Raw genomic sequence first — 14069 nt, 5'->3', positions numbered from 1 at the left:
CACTGGCAACGGAATTTAATCCTCTCCCGCGCCCACCACAGAGCCCCCGCCCACCTCCTGGGTGGTCGCTGCCAGTGGCCAGTCTGTCGACCACACGGGGTGCGCCTGTCCTGGCCTGAAGTCCAGCTTGAGGTCAATGCCATTGAGTCGCTGAAAATGACACTGGGCACCATTCGGCCCTACCTCTGTGTCACGATCCCACACCCAGGATCGATGGCAGCGATGTCCTCTCTGTACTTCTCAGCGGGTGCTGGGCCAGTAGGCAGCAATGGATCGGGGCCCCCCTCTGGGGTGTACAGAGAAACTGGGGAGGAACCTATCTCCAGTTGCTCCAACACACCAAGCACTAACTTCAAGGACATAGGGTGCTGTCACCTGCTGCCACCATCCGCTGACCCAGCGGGTGGGGTGTTTTAATGAAAATCCTTTACCAGATCGATCGGGTCCTGAGGGATGTCAATGATGTGCTCGCCATGCCTGCGTCGTTTTGGGCTGCCACTGGCACCAGCAAAGATGGGCTTGCCCTATGAAGATCCATTTAAGGGCTGCATTCACCCCGAGTCTCTGACCTGAAGGTCTTGATGGCCTCGCTGGGTGAACAGAGGGCGTTCTTAATTGAGGCACACATTTCCCCTGTGTTTTAACAATGGGGAGGAGCCGCCTTCACTCTATGCAGTAATTAATTCAAGATGAAACTATTAAAGGTGCCTTTCGGAGAAGGAGAGAGAGAGAAATGACGTGAAGGAGGTAGGCTGCATTGGCAGGGCGGACCCACGTGATAGTGGGTGGGTGTTTGCAGAGGTGCACTCTCCGATGGATAACAGAAGTCTTCTATAGATGGTCTTCTGGCGGGGGGAGAAAATGTCTTCACACGGGATGGCTGGTACCACCCAGGCAAAGTCCTCCACCAGGTCGTAACGATTTAATTAAGGAAAACCAGTCTTCACCCAAGCAGCTCCAGGTGTCCCGGGCCAGGAAATGGGGAGGGATGTTCTTTGTGGTGTATGGAGCCTAGTTCACAACAAAAACGCCACACACCCACACTGCCATCCCCCACAATGTTTCGGCTGCCTTGATCTTCTTTCCTCCCCCCCCCCACCGAAGTCTTTATTGGAGAATGCACCAAAGCCCCCACCTGTTGATGTTGAAATGGCTCTCCCTCCTTCCACACAGATGATGTGGTCTTCTGGTAGCTTCTCTTCCCTCTCTCAAATGTTGCAGCCGTTGGAATAGCAGCTCTCATTTTTCTCCTCTCTCCAGGCAGCTCTGCTGTGGTGGCAACAAACCTCTTCCTAATCCCAGACGCTAGCGGTCATTCTGTAGATGTAGCTAGCAGGCAGGCAGCTTATCTTCCTCCTCTCACAGGGTCTCTGTCTCCCTCTCAATGTAAGGAGCACTAGCACCAGTTCAGCCACTAAGTGAGCAAATGCAGACCTCATCGTGAATTACTTGACTCAACCGACCGTAGTTCTATTGAGTCTTGTGAACATCACGTGACAGGATAAGCCATTTACAATGTGGCAGCTCTGCAGACCTGTGAGCATATAGTTGCCTACATTACAACCCCTCCTCACATTAAAATATCTCCCTCGCTCCACACACTGAAATATCATCTCTCCTCTCCACCCCCCCCACACTGAAATATCACGCCTTCCCAACCCCCCTACACCCCACACTGAAATATCACCTCTCCTCTCCACCCCCCCCACACTGAAATATCATCTCTTCCCAACCCCCCTACACCCCACACTGAAATATCACCTCTCCACCCCCCCCCCCACACTGAAATATCATCTCTTCCCAACCCCCCTACACCCCACACTGAAATATCACCTCTCCTCTCCACCCCCCCCACACTGAAATATCATCTCTTCCCAACACCCCCCCCCACACTGAAATATCACCTCTCCAGCACCCCCCCCCCCCACTGAAATATCACCTCTCCAGCCCCCCCCACCCCACACTGAAATATCATCTCTTCCCAACCCCCCCCCCCCACTGAAATATCACCTCTCCAGCCCCCCCCCCCCCCACTGAAATATCACCTCTTCTCTTCCCTCCCCCCCCCCCCCCCCCCTGGCCACACACTTGTTAGCTACTGTTGGATCATTTTTCCTGTGGTGTTATTTTGTCTTAAAGGAATACTCGTTTGTTTGTTGTAAATTATGGATTAATTCTATAAATGCTAGCTTGCCTCCAACTTAATTTTCCTCCCGAAAGTACCTGGTAGTGCCGAAGCAACTTAGACGTGTCGTCGGAGGCCTCCAGTCAGGGTATGGGAACACACATCCCAGGAACGGAAGCACAACCTGGGATCACGTGGGCCTGGACCACGAATGAACATCTATTATTTTCAATAATAATAATGGAAGTTCCGTTTGTACAAGCTCCCATTACTATTAATGAGAATAACTGCAAAAAACACAAACACAACAGAACAAATAAAAAAAATAAAAAATAAACTCATTTAAAATGAATTGAATTAAAAAAATTAGTTCCTGGGACGTGGATGTCTCTGGCACAGCCGGCATTTATTACCCATCACTAATTGCCCGAGAGAAGGTGGTGGTGAGCACCTCCTTGAACCGCTGCAGTCCGTGTGGTGAAGGTACTCCCACCGTGCTGTCAGAGAGGGAGTTCCAGGATTTTAACCCAGCGACGATGCAGGAACAGGAAAATATTTCCAAGTCAAGGTGGTGAACCTGCTGCCATTGATCTTTGAAGAACATAAGAAAATAACAAATAGGAGCAGGAGTAGGTCATTTGGCCCCTCGAGCCTGCTCTGCCATTCAATAAGATCATGGCTGATCTGATCATGGACTCAGCTCCACTTTCCTGCTCGCTCCCCATAACCCTTCACTCCCTTATCGCTCAAAAAGCTGTCCATCTCTGCCTTAAATATATTCAATGACCCAGTCTCCACAGCTCTCTGGGGCAGATCATTCCATAGATTTACAACCATCTGAGATGACATTTCTCCTCGTCTCAGTTGTAGGTAGTAGAGGTCACTGGTTTGGGAGGTCATACCGAAGAAGCCATGGTGAGTCGCTGCAATGCATCTTGTAGTTGGTAAAAACTGCAGCCACGTTGCCCAGGTGTTGGAGGGAGTGAATATTGAAGGTAGTGTACAGGGCGCTGAACAAGCAGGCTTCTTTTTCTTGGATTGTGTTGAGGTTCTTGAGTGTTGTCGGAGCCTCACTCATCCAGGCAAATGGATGAGACTATTCCATCGCGTTTTTGACATGTGTCTTGTAGATGGTGGAAAGTTTTTCGGGAGTCAGAATGGGAGACACTCGCCACAGAATACCCAGCCTCTGACCACTGTATTTATACAGCTGTGAGTTGGGAGTCAGGACTCTGTGGAGTTTTTCCTGCCCCAGTACAGGGCTCAGCAAAGTGTGTATCAGAAGGATTATATCAAGGGAGACTGGAGAGAGACCAGGGGGAGAGATTCAGCATGTCAGGAATATGCGTGGTTTAATAATTTGTGTTTGGAAATTGAAAGAAACAAGGAAGGATTCCAGTCAAGGAAATAGTGTTTGTCAGGGATAGGTAAGAGTTCGAGCTCACTTCTCCCTGTAGGGCCCCAGTGAGGGAGAGAGGTAGAGCTCACCTCTCTCTAGGGCCCCAGTGAGGGAGAGCGTTAGAGCTCACCTCTGTCCGTAGGGCCCCAGTGAGGGAGAGAGGTAGAGCTCACCTCTGTCCGTAGAGCCCCAGTGAGGGAGAGAGGTAGAGCTCACCTCTGTCCGTAGAGCCCCAGTGAGGGAGAGAGATGGAGCTCACTTCTCTCTGTAGGGCCCCAGTGAGGGAGAGAGGTAGAGCTCACTTCTCTCTGTAGGGCCCCAGTGAGGGAGAGAGTTAGAGCTCACCTCTGTCCGTAGGGCCCCAGTGAGGGAGAGAGATGGAGCTCACTTCTCTCTGTAGGGCCCCAGTGAGGGAGAGAGTTAGAGCTCACTTCTCTCTGTAGGGCCCCAGTGAGGGAGAGAGGTAGAGCTCACTTCTCTCTGTAGGGCCCCAGTGAGGGAGAGAGTTAGAGCTCACCTCTGTCCGTAGGGCCCCAGTGAGGGAGAGAGATGGAGCTCACTTCTCTCTGTAGGGCCCCAGTGAGGGAGAGAGTTAGAGCTCACTTCTCTCTGTAGGGCCCCAGTGAGGGAGAGAGGTAGAGCTCACCTCTGTCCGTAGGGCCCCAGTGAGGGAGAGAGGTAGAGCTCACCTCTGTCCGTAGGGCCCCAGTGAGGGAGAGAGGTAGAGCTCACTTCTCTCTGTAGGGCCCCAGTGAGGGAGAGAGGTAGAGCTCACCTCTGTCCGTAGGGCCCCAGTGAGGGGGAGAGAGATGGAGCTCATCTCTGTACTGGTGTGTCAGCCTGAATTTGTTTCTAAAGTCTCTGGAGTAGGTCTTGATCCTTCTGACTTAGAGGCAAGAGTGCTAAAAATATACCCACTGATTCCCTGTCCCACTCGCTATGTAAAGTTCCCTCTGATCCATCAACACTCTCTCAATACTAATTCCCCATTTTCACTTCCAGGATATCACCCAGTAAGATGAGGACTCTGCTGCTGATTCTGGGTTACCTGGGTAAGTCATTTTGATATAGACAAACAGCTCCGTGTTTATTTGATGTTTTTATGTAGAAAAAAACCTCCCAAGCTGCTTCTGGTTTGTGATTTTGATTCGAGCAGTTTCAGCACTGTGGCAGGGGCGGAAATCTAATTGGAGAGGTTTCTTACTTTCCTATTTACACTTTTAATTACTGACCAGATTTAAAACTTTTCCACTCGTGATAGTTATTCGATCAATTCTGTGTGCAGTTTTGGTCTCTATATTACACAAAAAGGATGTAGAAGCACTGGAAAGAGTGCGAAAAGGATTTGCAAGATGATACTAGAAATGAGATGTTACAACTTTCAGGAAAGACTGATCCGTTCTTTTCCCTAGAAAAGGGAAGGCTGAAGGAGGGCTTTAAAACTAAAAGATGTTTCCACTTATGGGCGAGACGAGACCCAAGGGACCATCAATATAAGATAGTCACTAATAAATCCAATCGGTAATTTGGGAGAAACTTCTTTGCCCAGCAAGTGGTGAGAATGGCGACCTTGCCACCACACTGAGAAGTTGAACCGACTGGCATCGATTATTTGCGGCTAAGCTCTATGAACGCACGGGAGGGAAAGAAATAGGAGGATATGTTGGTAGGGTTACAGGAAGAAGGGTGGGAGGAGGCCTGTGTGGAACATAAATAGCGTTCAGACCAGTTAGGCAAAATGACCTGTGTCTGTGTGTAGATTTTTCGCAATTCTACATACTTACATAATATTTTAATTTACTGATCAGATGTAAAGATTAGCCTTTGTAATATATTAATATTTTCAGCACCGATTGATACTATTTAGTATGCTTTTGTCATAGATCTTAAATATTATTATATAATCGCTCAACCATCGGTGGCCATGCCCCAAGCTCTAATTCCCTCAGTAAACCCCTTTGCCTCTGCGTCGCCTTCCTCCTTTTAAGACGTGATTTAAAACCTACCTCTTTGACCAAGCTGAGTCATGTGCTGTAATTTCTTCTTCCATGGCTCGGTGTCAATTTTTTGCCTTATAACACTGCTGTGAAGCGCCGTGAGGCATTTTACTATGTTAAAGGTACTATATTAAAAGAAGTTGTTGGTGTTGTTTTTTATTATGCGTTAGAATATTTAATATTTGCATTATTGATTGATATTGGCCCTGAAATTCCATTTTTGTCCTTCCCACGAGCATTTTAGAGACAAATTACGCATTTGCCTTAAGCTGCTGCCCACGTTCGACTTTCCAATGCTGTGGCCTCTCCTGACTCTGTGTCGCAGCGCGTGCATGTTGGGACATGCGCAGGCCTGGAGCTGGAGTCACATGGCTCTGGGCAGCCAATCAAGTAAAGTATATACTCATTCCTCGTAATAGGAGTTCCATAAGGTCCTAAACTCCTATACCGTGATTGAGAAACAGCCCCAAACATCCAAAACAGTAATAAAAAATAGAAAATATTCACTACATTCATTTAAATTAAAGTTGTTAATGTCTTAAATATATATATATTTTCCCAATTTAAAAAATGTTTTTAAAAATAAACTTACCGTTGTGGGAGAGTTTGTAATAAAATATGTTTTCTTAACTTTATTTTTATGTTTTTGTGTTTTTTAAAACACTTGCACCTGTAAAAGTAGGCGCTGCACCTGCTTTTTCAGGCGCAAGATTTTTGAGGACATTTGTATGCGTAAATATTGGAAATTTTCACTTACAAATGTCCTCGCTCCCAATCTACAGCTGATCTGTCATGCCAGAAACTTCACAGATCAGAAAAGCTGGTTTTCAGCACATGCACATTGTGCACCAAAAACTGGCTTTTCCGATGCCTTCCCGGGTCCATACAAACTTCGTACGGGTCCGGGAACATCGGAATTTCAGGGCCATTATTTATTATGCCTTTGTGATATTTTATCTTTGTATTTTTGACATGTTATTTATTATGCATTTGTAATATATCTTAGAAATCACTAAAGCATATATAATTTATTATACATTTGTAATAGACTTTAATACTGGCATTATTGATATTTTTTATATATTATTTGCAATATCGATTCATATCCATTTGTAATATATCTAACATTTGCATTTATTTTATTATTTGCATTATTGAGTTATATAATTTATGCACTAAAATATTTTAAATGATATTATACACTTGTAATATTATTTGCTTCATATGCATTTGTAATGTCAATTTTGTATTATCGATTCATATTTACTATTTGTGACAGATTTAATATTTGCATTACTGATTTATTGTGTTATGCATTTGTTATATCTATATATCTATATATCTATATATCTATATATCTATATATCTATATATCTATATATCTATATATCTATATATCTATATATCTATATATCTATATATCTATATATCTATATATCTATAATATTATCCATTTGTAATAGATATTGAATATTCATTGGTAAAATGTATTCATTGGTAATATATTTAATTTTTGTGTTATCAATTATGATAACATATCTATTTATATATTAGGTATTTGTAATGTTTGCAATATTGAGTCATGTTATTATACATTTCTAATATTGTACTATCGATTCATGTTATGCATTTGTAATATATCTAAAATTTGCATTATTGATATTTTGCACTTATCGTAGATATTTACTATTAATATTTATTCTCCATCCTGGTGTCTGTTTTTACCTCAAGATAATTGAGAGTTTTCTATCTTTTAAGGTGCCCTTAAATTTTTGCTCTTAGTTACTGTAAATGTTATATTTAACAATTCTTATTTTTGGTGGTTAAATTTACTACTGATTTAAATGTACAAGTACATAAGTATCATTTACATTCATATGTTTATTTCCCAATGTAATTTATTAACTTTACATTCAATTCTTAAATTTATCTTAAAATTTAGATTTCAAATTCACGGGTTCGGTCCCACCAGGAGATTTGTGTCCATTTCTGGGCGCCACACTTTAGGAAGCACTTGAAGGCTTTGAAGAGGGTGGAGAAGAGATTTACTAGAATGGGTACAGAGATGTGGGATTGCAATTACATTGATAGATAAACTGAAGTAGTTGTTGTTCTTAGAGTAGAGAAGGAAAAGAAGAGATTAGATAGAGGTGCTTAAAATCAGGAAGGATTTAAACATTCACTCCCCCACCATCGGTGTATCATGGCTGCAATGTGTACCATCCAAAAGTTGAACTGGAGCGACTCACCAAGGCTTTTTTGGCAGCACCTAAACCCGTGATGTCTACCACCGGGAAGGACAAGGGAAGCAGCACATGTGAACATCACCTTCAAGTTCCCCTCCAGGTCACAACTTTATGACGTGGAAGTATATAATCGTTTCTTCATCGCGTGTTGGGTCAAAATCTTGGAACACCTTTCCTAAAAGCACTGAGAGTAATATGACTGTAGTGGTTGAAGGCTGCTCTCCATCACCATCTCAAGGGCAATTATGGAAGGGCAATAAATACTGGCCTTGCCAGTGAAGCCAACATTTCATGAATGAATTAAAAAAACAAAAAACAAAATTGAACGCACTGCCGAATAGCATGGTGGAAACAAATTCAATCGTTACCTTCGAAAGGAAATTGGATAAGCACTTGAAGGGAAAAAATTGCAGTGATGTGGTGAAAGAGCCGGGGGAGTAGGACTAACTGGATTTCTGTTTGTAAAAGAAAATGCAGATTCGATGGGCCAAATGGTCTCCTTCTGTCCCGTACTATTCTATGATATTCGTACATTCAGTAATCCTATCAGGATATTTATCAGACCATTTCTATACAATATTATGAAAATACGTTTGGTAATCGGCCTCCAACTTATTTATATGTCATGTGCATGTGCACATGATGCACTTCCATTTCTGCTTACTTCTCTCACTTTTTCTCTTCTCCCTATCCGTTCCGGACTAGTCTCTGACCTCCCAAATCCCTACCCAGCACTTTATTACACTTCAACCTTCCTACTCTCGTGCCACCATCCCAGGCTCGACGAGCATGCAGCCTCCCTCTGTGCCTCTCTTGGCATCCTCCAAAGGCCCAACTGTGGCACTCGTTGCTGTCTCCTCATGAGCAGCAACCCCAAATGTCCCATCCTACTCTCACTGACCTTGCTAGCCAGCTTATTCAAGTGGGCCTAACCTTGCTAATCTCCTCCCCATCCAATTTATCCCTCCAAGCAATGACCCTGTATATGCTGGCTGTGGATCAGCCATCACGGATCTCCTTGCAGAATGTCTGATCACTTGCGAACAAGGCCCTTGCCATCGTGGATGACTGCATCAACATCTTTGCCCTAACGGAAACTTGGCTGACGAATGATACTTTACCTTAAAACGAAGCCTGGCTGTACCTTCTATCACTTGCCCCACTCAGCCTGCCATGGTGAGACTGCGGCTCTCATCACTAAATCATCATTTGGTCTGTTCCCCTACTCCTCCAACACCTTATTGTCTTTTGAAAATCCCACCTTATTCCACCCCTCTCATTTAAAATTCTCCTTCTGTACCACCCACCGAAGTATGACAAAAATGCTATCACGGATATATCCTCACTGCTTTCCTCCCTCAGCTTCTGGCCCTGAGCGAGTTCTCATCCGCGCTGATATCCACCTCCATCTCATTTCATCATGCTACTTTTCTCTCTCAGTTCATTACCCTCCTGTCCTTCCTTAATCTCTACCTCCATGTGAATTTCTCAGCCCATAATGATGGCCACCCTCTTGACCTTGCCATCTTTTGTGGGCATGCTATTCCTCGTGTTTCAATTACAGATAAAGGCATCTCTGTCGCTTTCCTTGTAGTGCTCTCCACCTACATTCACCATCCCAATCCAAACCTACTTCCTTCTGCATCTGCCGCTGGAAATAAAAATCTCCAAACTGCCTTACAACTGCGCTTATCAACCTCTGGCCCTCATTTCACTAAGGCATTTCTGCAGCAACTGATCTGGTCAACCACACACTCACCAGCACCTTTGATGCCCTAGTCCCTATTAAAATTATTTCTCTCTCTCACCCTGACGTTCCCCAGTTACAGCCTTCATCTTCACTTCCTGAAGACCAAGGGGCACAGAATTGAACAGATGTGGTTGACAACTGGTTTAGCCATTCACCGCCAGATCTGGCTCGATCATATAAAGCATTATTGGGTCCTACACTTGTCTTCAAAAATTGCTCACTATTCCAGGATCATTCTGGAATGCAAATATAACACCCAGCTACTATTTCTAATACTAAATGTCTCCTTTAAAGCCCTGTCCACTGGCTCCATAAAACTCGCCTCCAACAACGTGTGGAATCCATGGACTTCTTTGTCTCAAAGATTACCATCCAATGAGCTGCTTCAATGATTTCCCTTTCTTCCCCTAGCCAACCAGGCCAAACTTCCTCTGAGCCCCCTCGCCCTCTCCCTAGCCCTGAACTTGCATCTTTCTCTCTAGTTTCTCTTTGATCTCCCCTTTTGACCTCTTCAAATTCATATTTTCCATGAGACCCACTTCCTGCTCCCTTGCTCCTATTCTCACGAAACTGCTGATTACTCAGCTCTCTCTCACCAGGTACTCTTCCACTCTCTTTCAAATCTGCAGTCATCACCCCTCTCCTGAAAAAAAACAAACCTTGAGCCCACTGTGCTTGCGAGCTACAGCCCCATCTCCAACTCCGTTTCCTCTCCAAATTCCTTGAATGTTTTGTCGCCTCCCAAAACCGTGACCATCTTCCATTAATTGAATATTTGAATCCCTTTAATCTGGTTTTCGCTCCTGCAATAGTAACGAAACGGATCTCATAAAATTAACAAATTACATTCTCTGTGACTTTCACAAACATAAACTATCCCTCGTTCCTCTCGTCCTGTCTCCAGCCTTTGACACAGTTGACCAGTTCATCCTCCTCCGACACTTCTCCACCAGCGTCCAACTGAGTTGGACTGCAGACGCCTGGTTCTATTCTTATAGAAACATAGAAAATAGGTGCAAGAATAGGCCATTTGGCACTTTGAGCCTGCACCAACATTCAATATGATCATGGCTGACCATGCAACTTTAGTAGCCCATTCCTGCTTTCTATCCATACCACTTGATCCCTTCAGCCGTAAGGGCCATATCTAACTCCCTTTTGAATATATCTAATGAACTGGACTCAACAACTTTCTGTGATCGAGAATTCCACATGCTCACAACTCTGAGTGAAGAAGTTTCCCTTCATCTCAGTAATGGCTTATCCTTAGACTGTGACGCCTGGTTCTGGACTTCCCAACGTCGGGAGCATTCTTCCTATATCTAACCTGTCCAATCCCGTCAGAATTGTGTATGTTTCTATGAGATCCCCTCTCATTCTTTAAATTCCATTGAATAAAGGCCCAATTGATCCAGTCTTTCTTCATATAGATAGGATAAGCAAATGGGCGAAGGTTTGGCAGATGGAATAAAATGTCGGAAAATGTGAGGTCATCCACCTTGGGGGAAAAAAAAAGTCAAAGGGAATATTATTTGAATGGGGAGAAATTACAACATGCTGCGGTGCAGAGGGACCAGGGGGTCCTTGTGCATGAAACTCTTTTTGGAGTTTACCTGGAAAACATAAACATTAATCTGTGCCCCCTGACCTGGATGACACACCAGACATTTACAAGGCCCTTTTTTCCTTTTTTTCTTGATTTTCTTTTGTGTTTTTCTTTTTTTTTTGGGCACTAATATCAATTTTTTTTTCCAGTGCCCCCTATAAAAAGGGGAGGGGGACACTAAAAGCACTGGCAATTAAAACAAATTAAACTTTAAAACGTAAAATCAAATTAAAATTTGGTTGCCGGGCGTGATGATGCACTCCAGTCCCTCCGGTGCCCACCTCTCGCGGAAGGCCGCGAGCGTACCGGTGGACACCGCGTGCTCCATCTCCAAGGACACCCTGGACCGGATGTAAGAGCGGAAGAGAGGCAGGCAGTCAGGTTGAATGACCCCCTCGACCGCCTGCTGCCTGGACCGGCTGATGGCACCCTTGGCCGTGCCCAGGAGCAGTCCTACGAGGAGGCCTTCGGACCTACCCGCTCCCCTCCGCACAGGGTGCCCAAAGATCAGGAGAGTGGGACTGAAGTGCAGCCAGAATTTCAGGAGCAGCCCCTTTAAATAATAAAACAGGGGCTGCAACCTTGTGCACTCAATAAAAACATGGAACACGGACTCCTCCAGACCGCAGAAATTGCAGGCGGCCTGGGAGTCCGTGAACCGGCTTAAAAATTTGTTGCACGGCACTGCTCCGTGCACCACCCTCCAGGCCAAGTCCCCGATGAATAGTGGGAGGACCCCTGCGTAGAGTGCCCTCCATCGGGGACCCCCGTCTCCTCCGGACGGCAAGATGGTACGCCATGGCGTGTCTGGACGGCAGGCGAGGATGGCAAAGTTGAGGGTGTGCAGGAGCAGCCCGTACAGGAAACCCCTCCGCGCGGAACTGAAAGGCATGGAGGTGATTTCCCCGAGGCGGCTCAAGTTGTGAGGCGCCGGCCCCTGAGGGAGGTTCCGGGGTTTGGCGCCGATGAGGAATTCCGTCCGGACGGGGGTCAGTTCGGACGGGATCTCCCCACATGCTTGAGCCTCCTCGATGCACCTAACAGAGTCAGGGCCCAAAGCTGTTTTTAGCGACTCGATGGCATCGGCCGCGCGGCGGACATCGGCCGAATTTAGGCACCGCGCCAGCGTGTCTGGCGCCATCCAGCCCGCTCCTCCGCCATCGAGCAGGTCCCTGACCCTGGTCACCTCACCAGCCACAGCCCTCTCTTCCGTCCTTGTGCATGAATCCCAAAAAAAAGTTAGTTTGCAGGTGCAGCAGGTAATCAGGAAGGCGAATGGAATGTTGGCCTTCATTGCGAGAGGGATGGAATACAAAAGCAGGGAGGTCCTGCTGCAACTGTACAGGGTATTGGTGAGGCCACACCTGGAGTACTGCATGCAGTTTTGGTCACCTTACTGAAGGAAGGATATACTAACTTTGGAGGGGGTACAGAGATGATTCACTAGGCTGATTCCGGAGATGAGGGGGTTACCTTATGATGATAGATTGAGTAGACTGGGTCTTTACTCGTTAGAGCTCAGACGGATGAGGGGTGATCTTATAGAAACATTTAAAATAATGAAAGGGATAGACAAGATAGAGGCAGAGAGGTTGTTTCCACTGGTCGGGGAGACTAGAACTAGGGGGCACAGCCTCAAAATACGGGAGAGCCAATTTAAAACCGAGTTGAGAAGGAATTTCTTCAAGAGGGTTGTGAATCTGTGGAATTCTCTGCCCAAGGAAGCAGTTGAGGCTAGCTCATTGAATGTATTCAAGTCACAGATAGATAGATTTTTAACCAATAAGGGAATTAAGGGTTACGGGGAGCGGGCGGGTAAGTGGAGCTGAGTTCACAGCCAGATCAGCCATGATCTTGTTGAATGGCGGAGCAGGCTCGAGGGGCTAGATGGCCTACTCCTGCTCCTAATTCTTATGTTGTTATGTTCTTATATTTGACCCTGAAATGCACTTCTGGCCACATATCCACGGCACAACTAAAACTGCCCACTTTCACCCCTGCTTCATCTCTCGTGCTGCAACATTCATCAATGCCTTTGTTACCTCTAGCCTTAACTACTCCAATGCACTCGTGGCTAGGCTCCCACATTCTACCCTACATAAACTAGAGGTGATCCAAAACTCGGCTGCCGCCGACCACATCATCCATGAGTGCGCTGACCTACATTGGCTCCTGTTTAAGCAACGCCGCAATTTCAAAAATTGTTATCCTTATTTACAAATCCTCCAAGGCTTTGCCCCTCCCTATCTCTGTAATCTATTTCAGCCTCACAACCACCGGCGAGATGTCTGTGCTCCTCAAATTCTGCCCTCTTGAGTATCCTTGATTAAAACTGCTCAACCATGGTTGGCCGTGCTTTCAGCTGCCTGGGCTCTAAGCTCTGGAACTCACTCGCTAAACCTCTCCGCCTCTCTTTCGTCCTTTAAGACGCTCCATAAAACGTACCTGCTTAATGAAGCTTGTGAACATTTGCTGTAATTTCTTGTGTCAAATTTATCTCTTTTGTCTTATTATCGCTGCTGTTAAGCCAATAAGGATGTTTTGCTACGTGAAAGGCTCTACATAAATACAAGTTGTTGTTGTTGTTGTTGTTGTCCCTCACCATCAGCACTCAGTGTTTACCTGGGGACTGAGATATCCAATGTTACCTCTCACTGACATCCGGGCATGCACCAATGGGGCACAAGACAATTTATGTCCAGTGTGGGCCTGGCACTCGAAAGGCTCCCATTCATTTGTCGTGCGCGGTGAATGTTCAGCGCTGTGCACCCACCCATTACCACCTCACGGGGGAAATTGCCCCACGGGTCATGAGGCTGCCTGACACCCGCTTGCGGGGTGGATCTGAACGGGAGGCCGCCATCTGGATCTTTTTGCTGACGCTCCGGGTCCCGCCCGAATGGCAGTGAAGCCGGTGAGATGGTCAAATTCAACGGCCGGGTGCGG

The 14069-nt window shown here is 45.9% G+C and overlaps 1 protein-coding gene across 18 annotated transcripts in view; it reads left to right on the top strand.

Annotated features, from left to right (window-relative positions):
• Positions 1-14069, top strand: part of LOC139267034 (mucin-22-like) — a 120809-nt gene that overhangs the window by 36899 nt on the left and 69841 nt on the right. For all 18 annotated transcript variants that reach the window (XM_070884712.1, XM_070884699.1, XM_070884714.1 and 15 more), the window contains exon 2: positions 4527-4576. In XM_070884712.1, coding sequence (XP_070740813.1) covers positions 4543-4576 — 34 coding nt within the window. In that variant the 5' untranslated portion in view covers positions 4527-4542. The remainder of the gene's footprint in view (positions 1-4526; positions 4577-14069) is intronic.

Source organism: Pristiophorus japonicus, chromosome 7, assembly GCF_044704955.1.
Source record: "Pristiophorus japonicus isolate sPriJap1 chromosome 7, sPriJap1.hap1, whole genome shotgun sequence".
NCBI lineage: Eukaryota > Metazoa > Chordata > Chondrichthyes > Pristiophoridae > Pristiophorus > Pristiophorus japonicus.
This window is presented reverse-complemented; position numbering and strand designations above follow the sequence as displayed.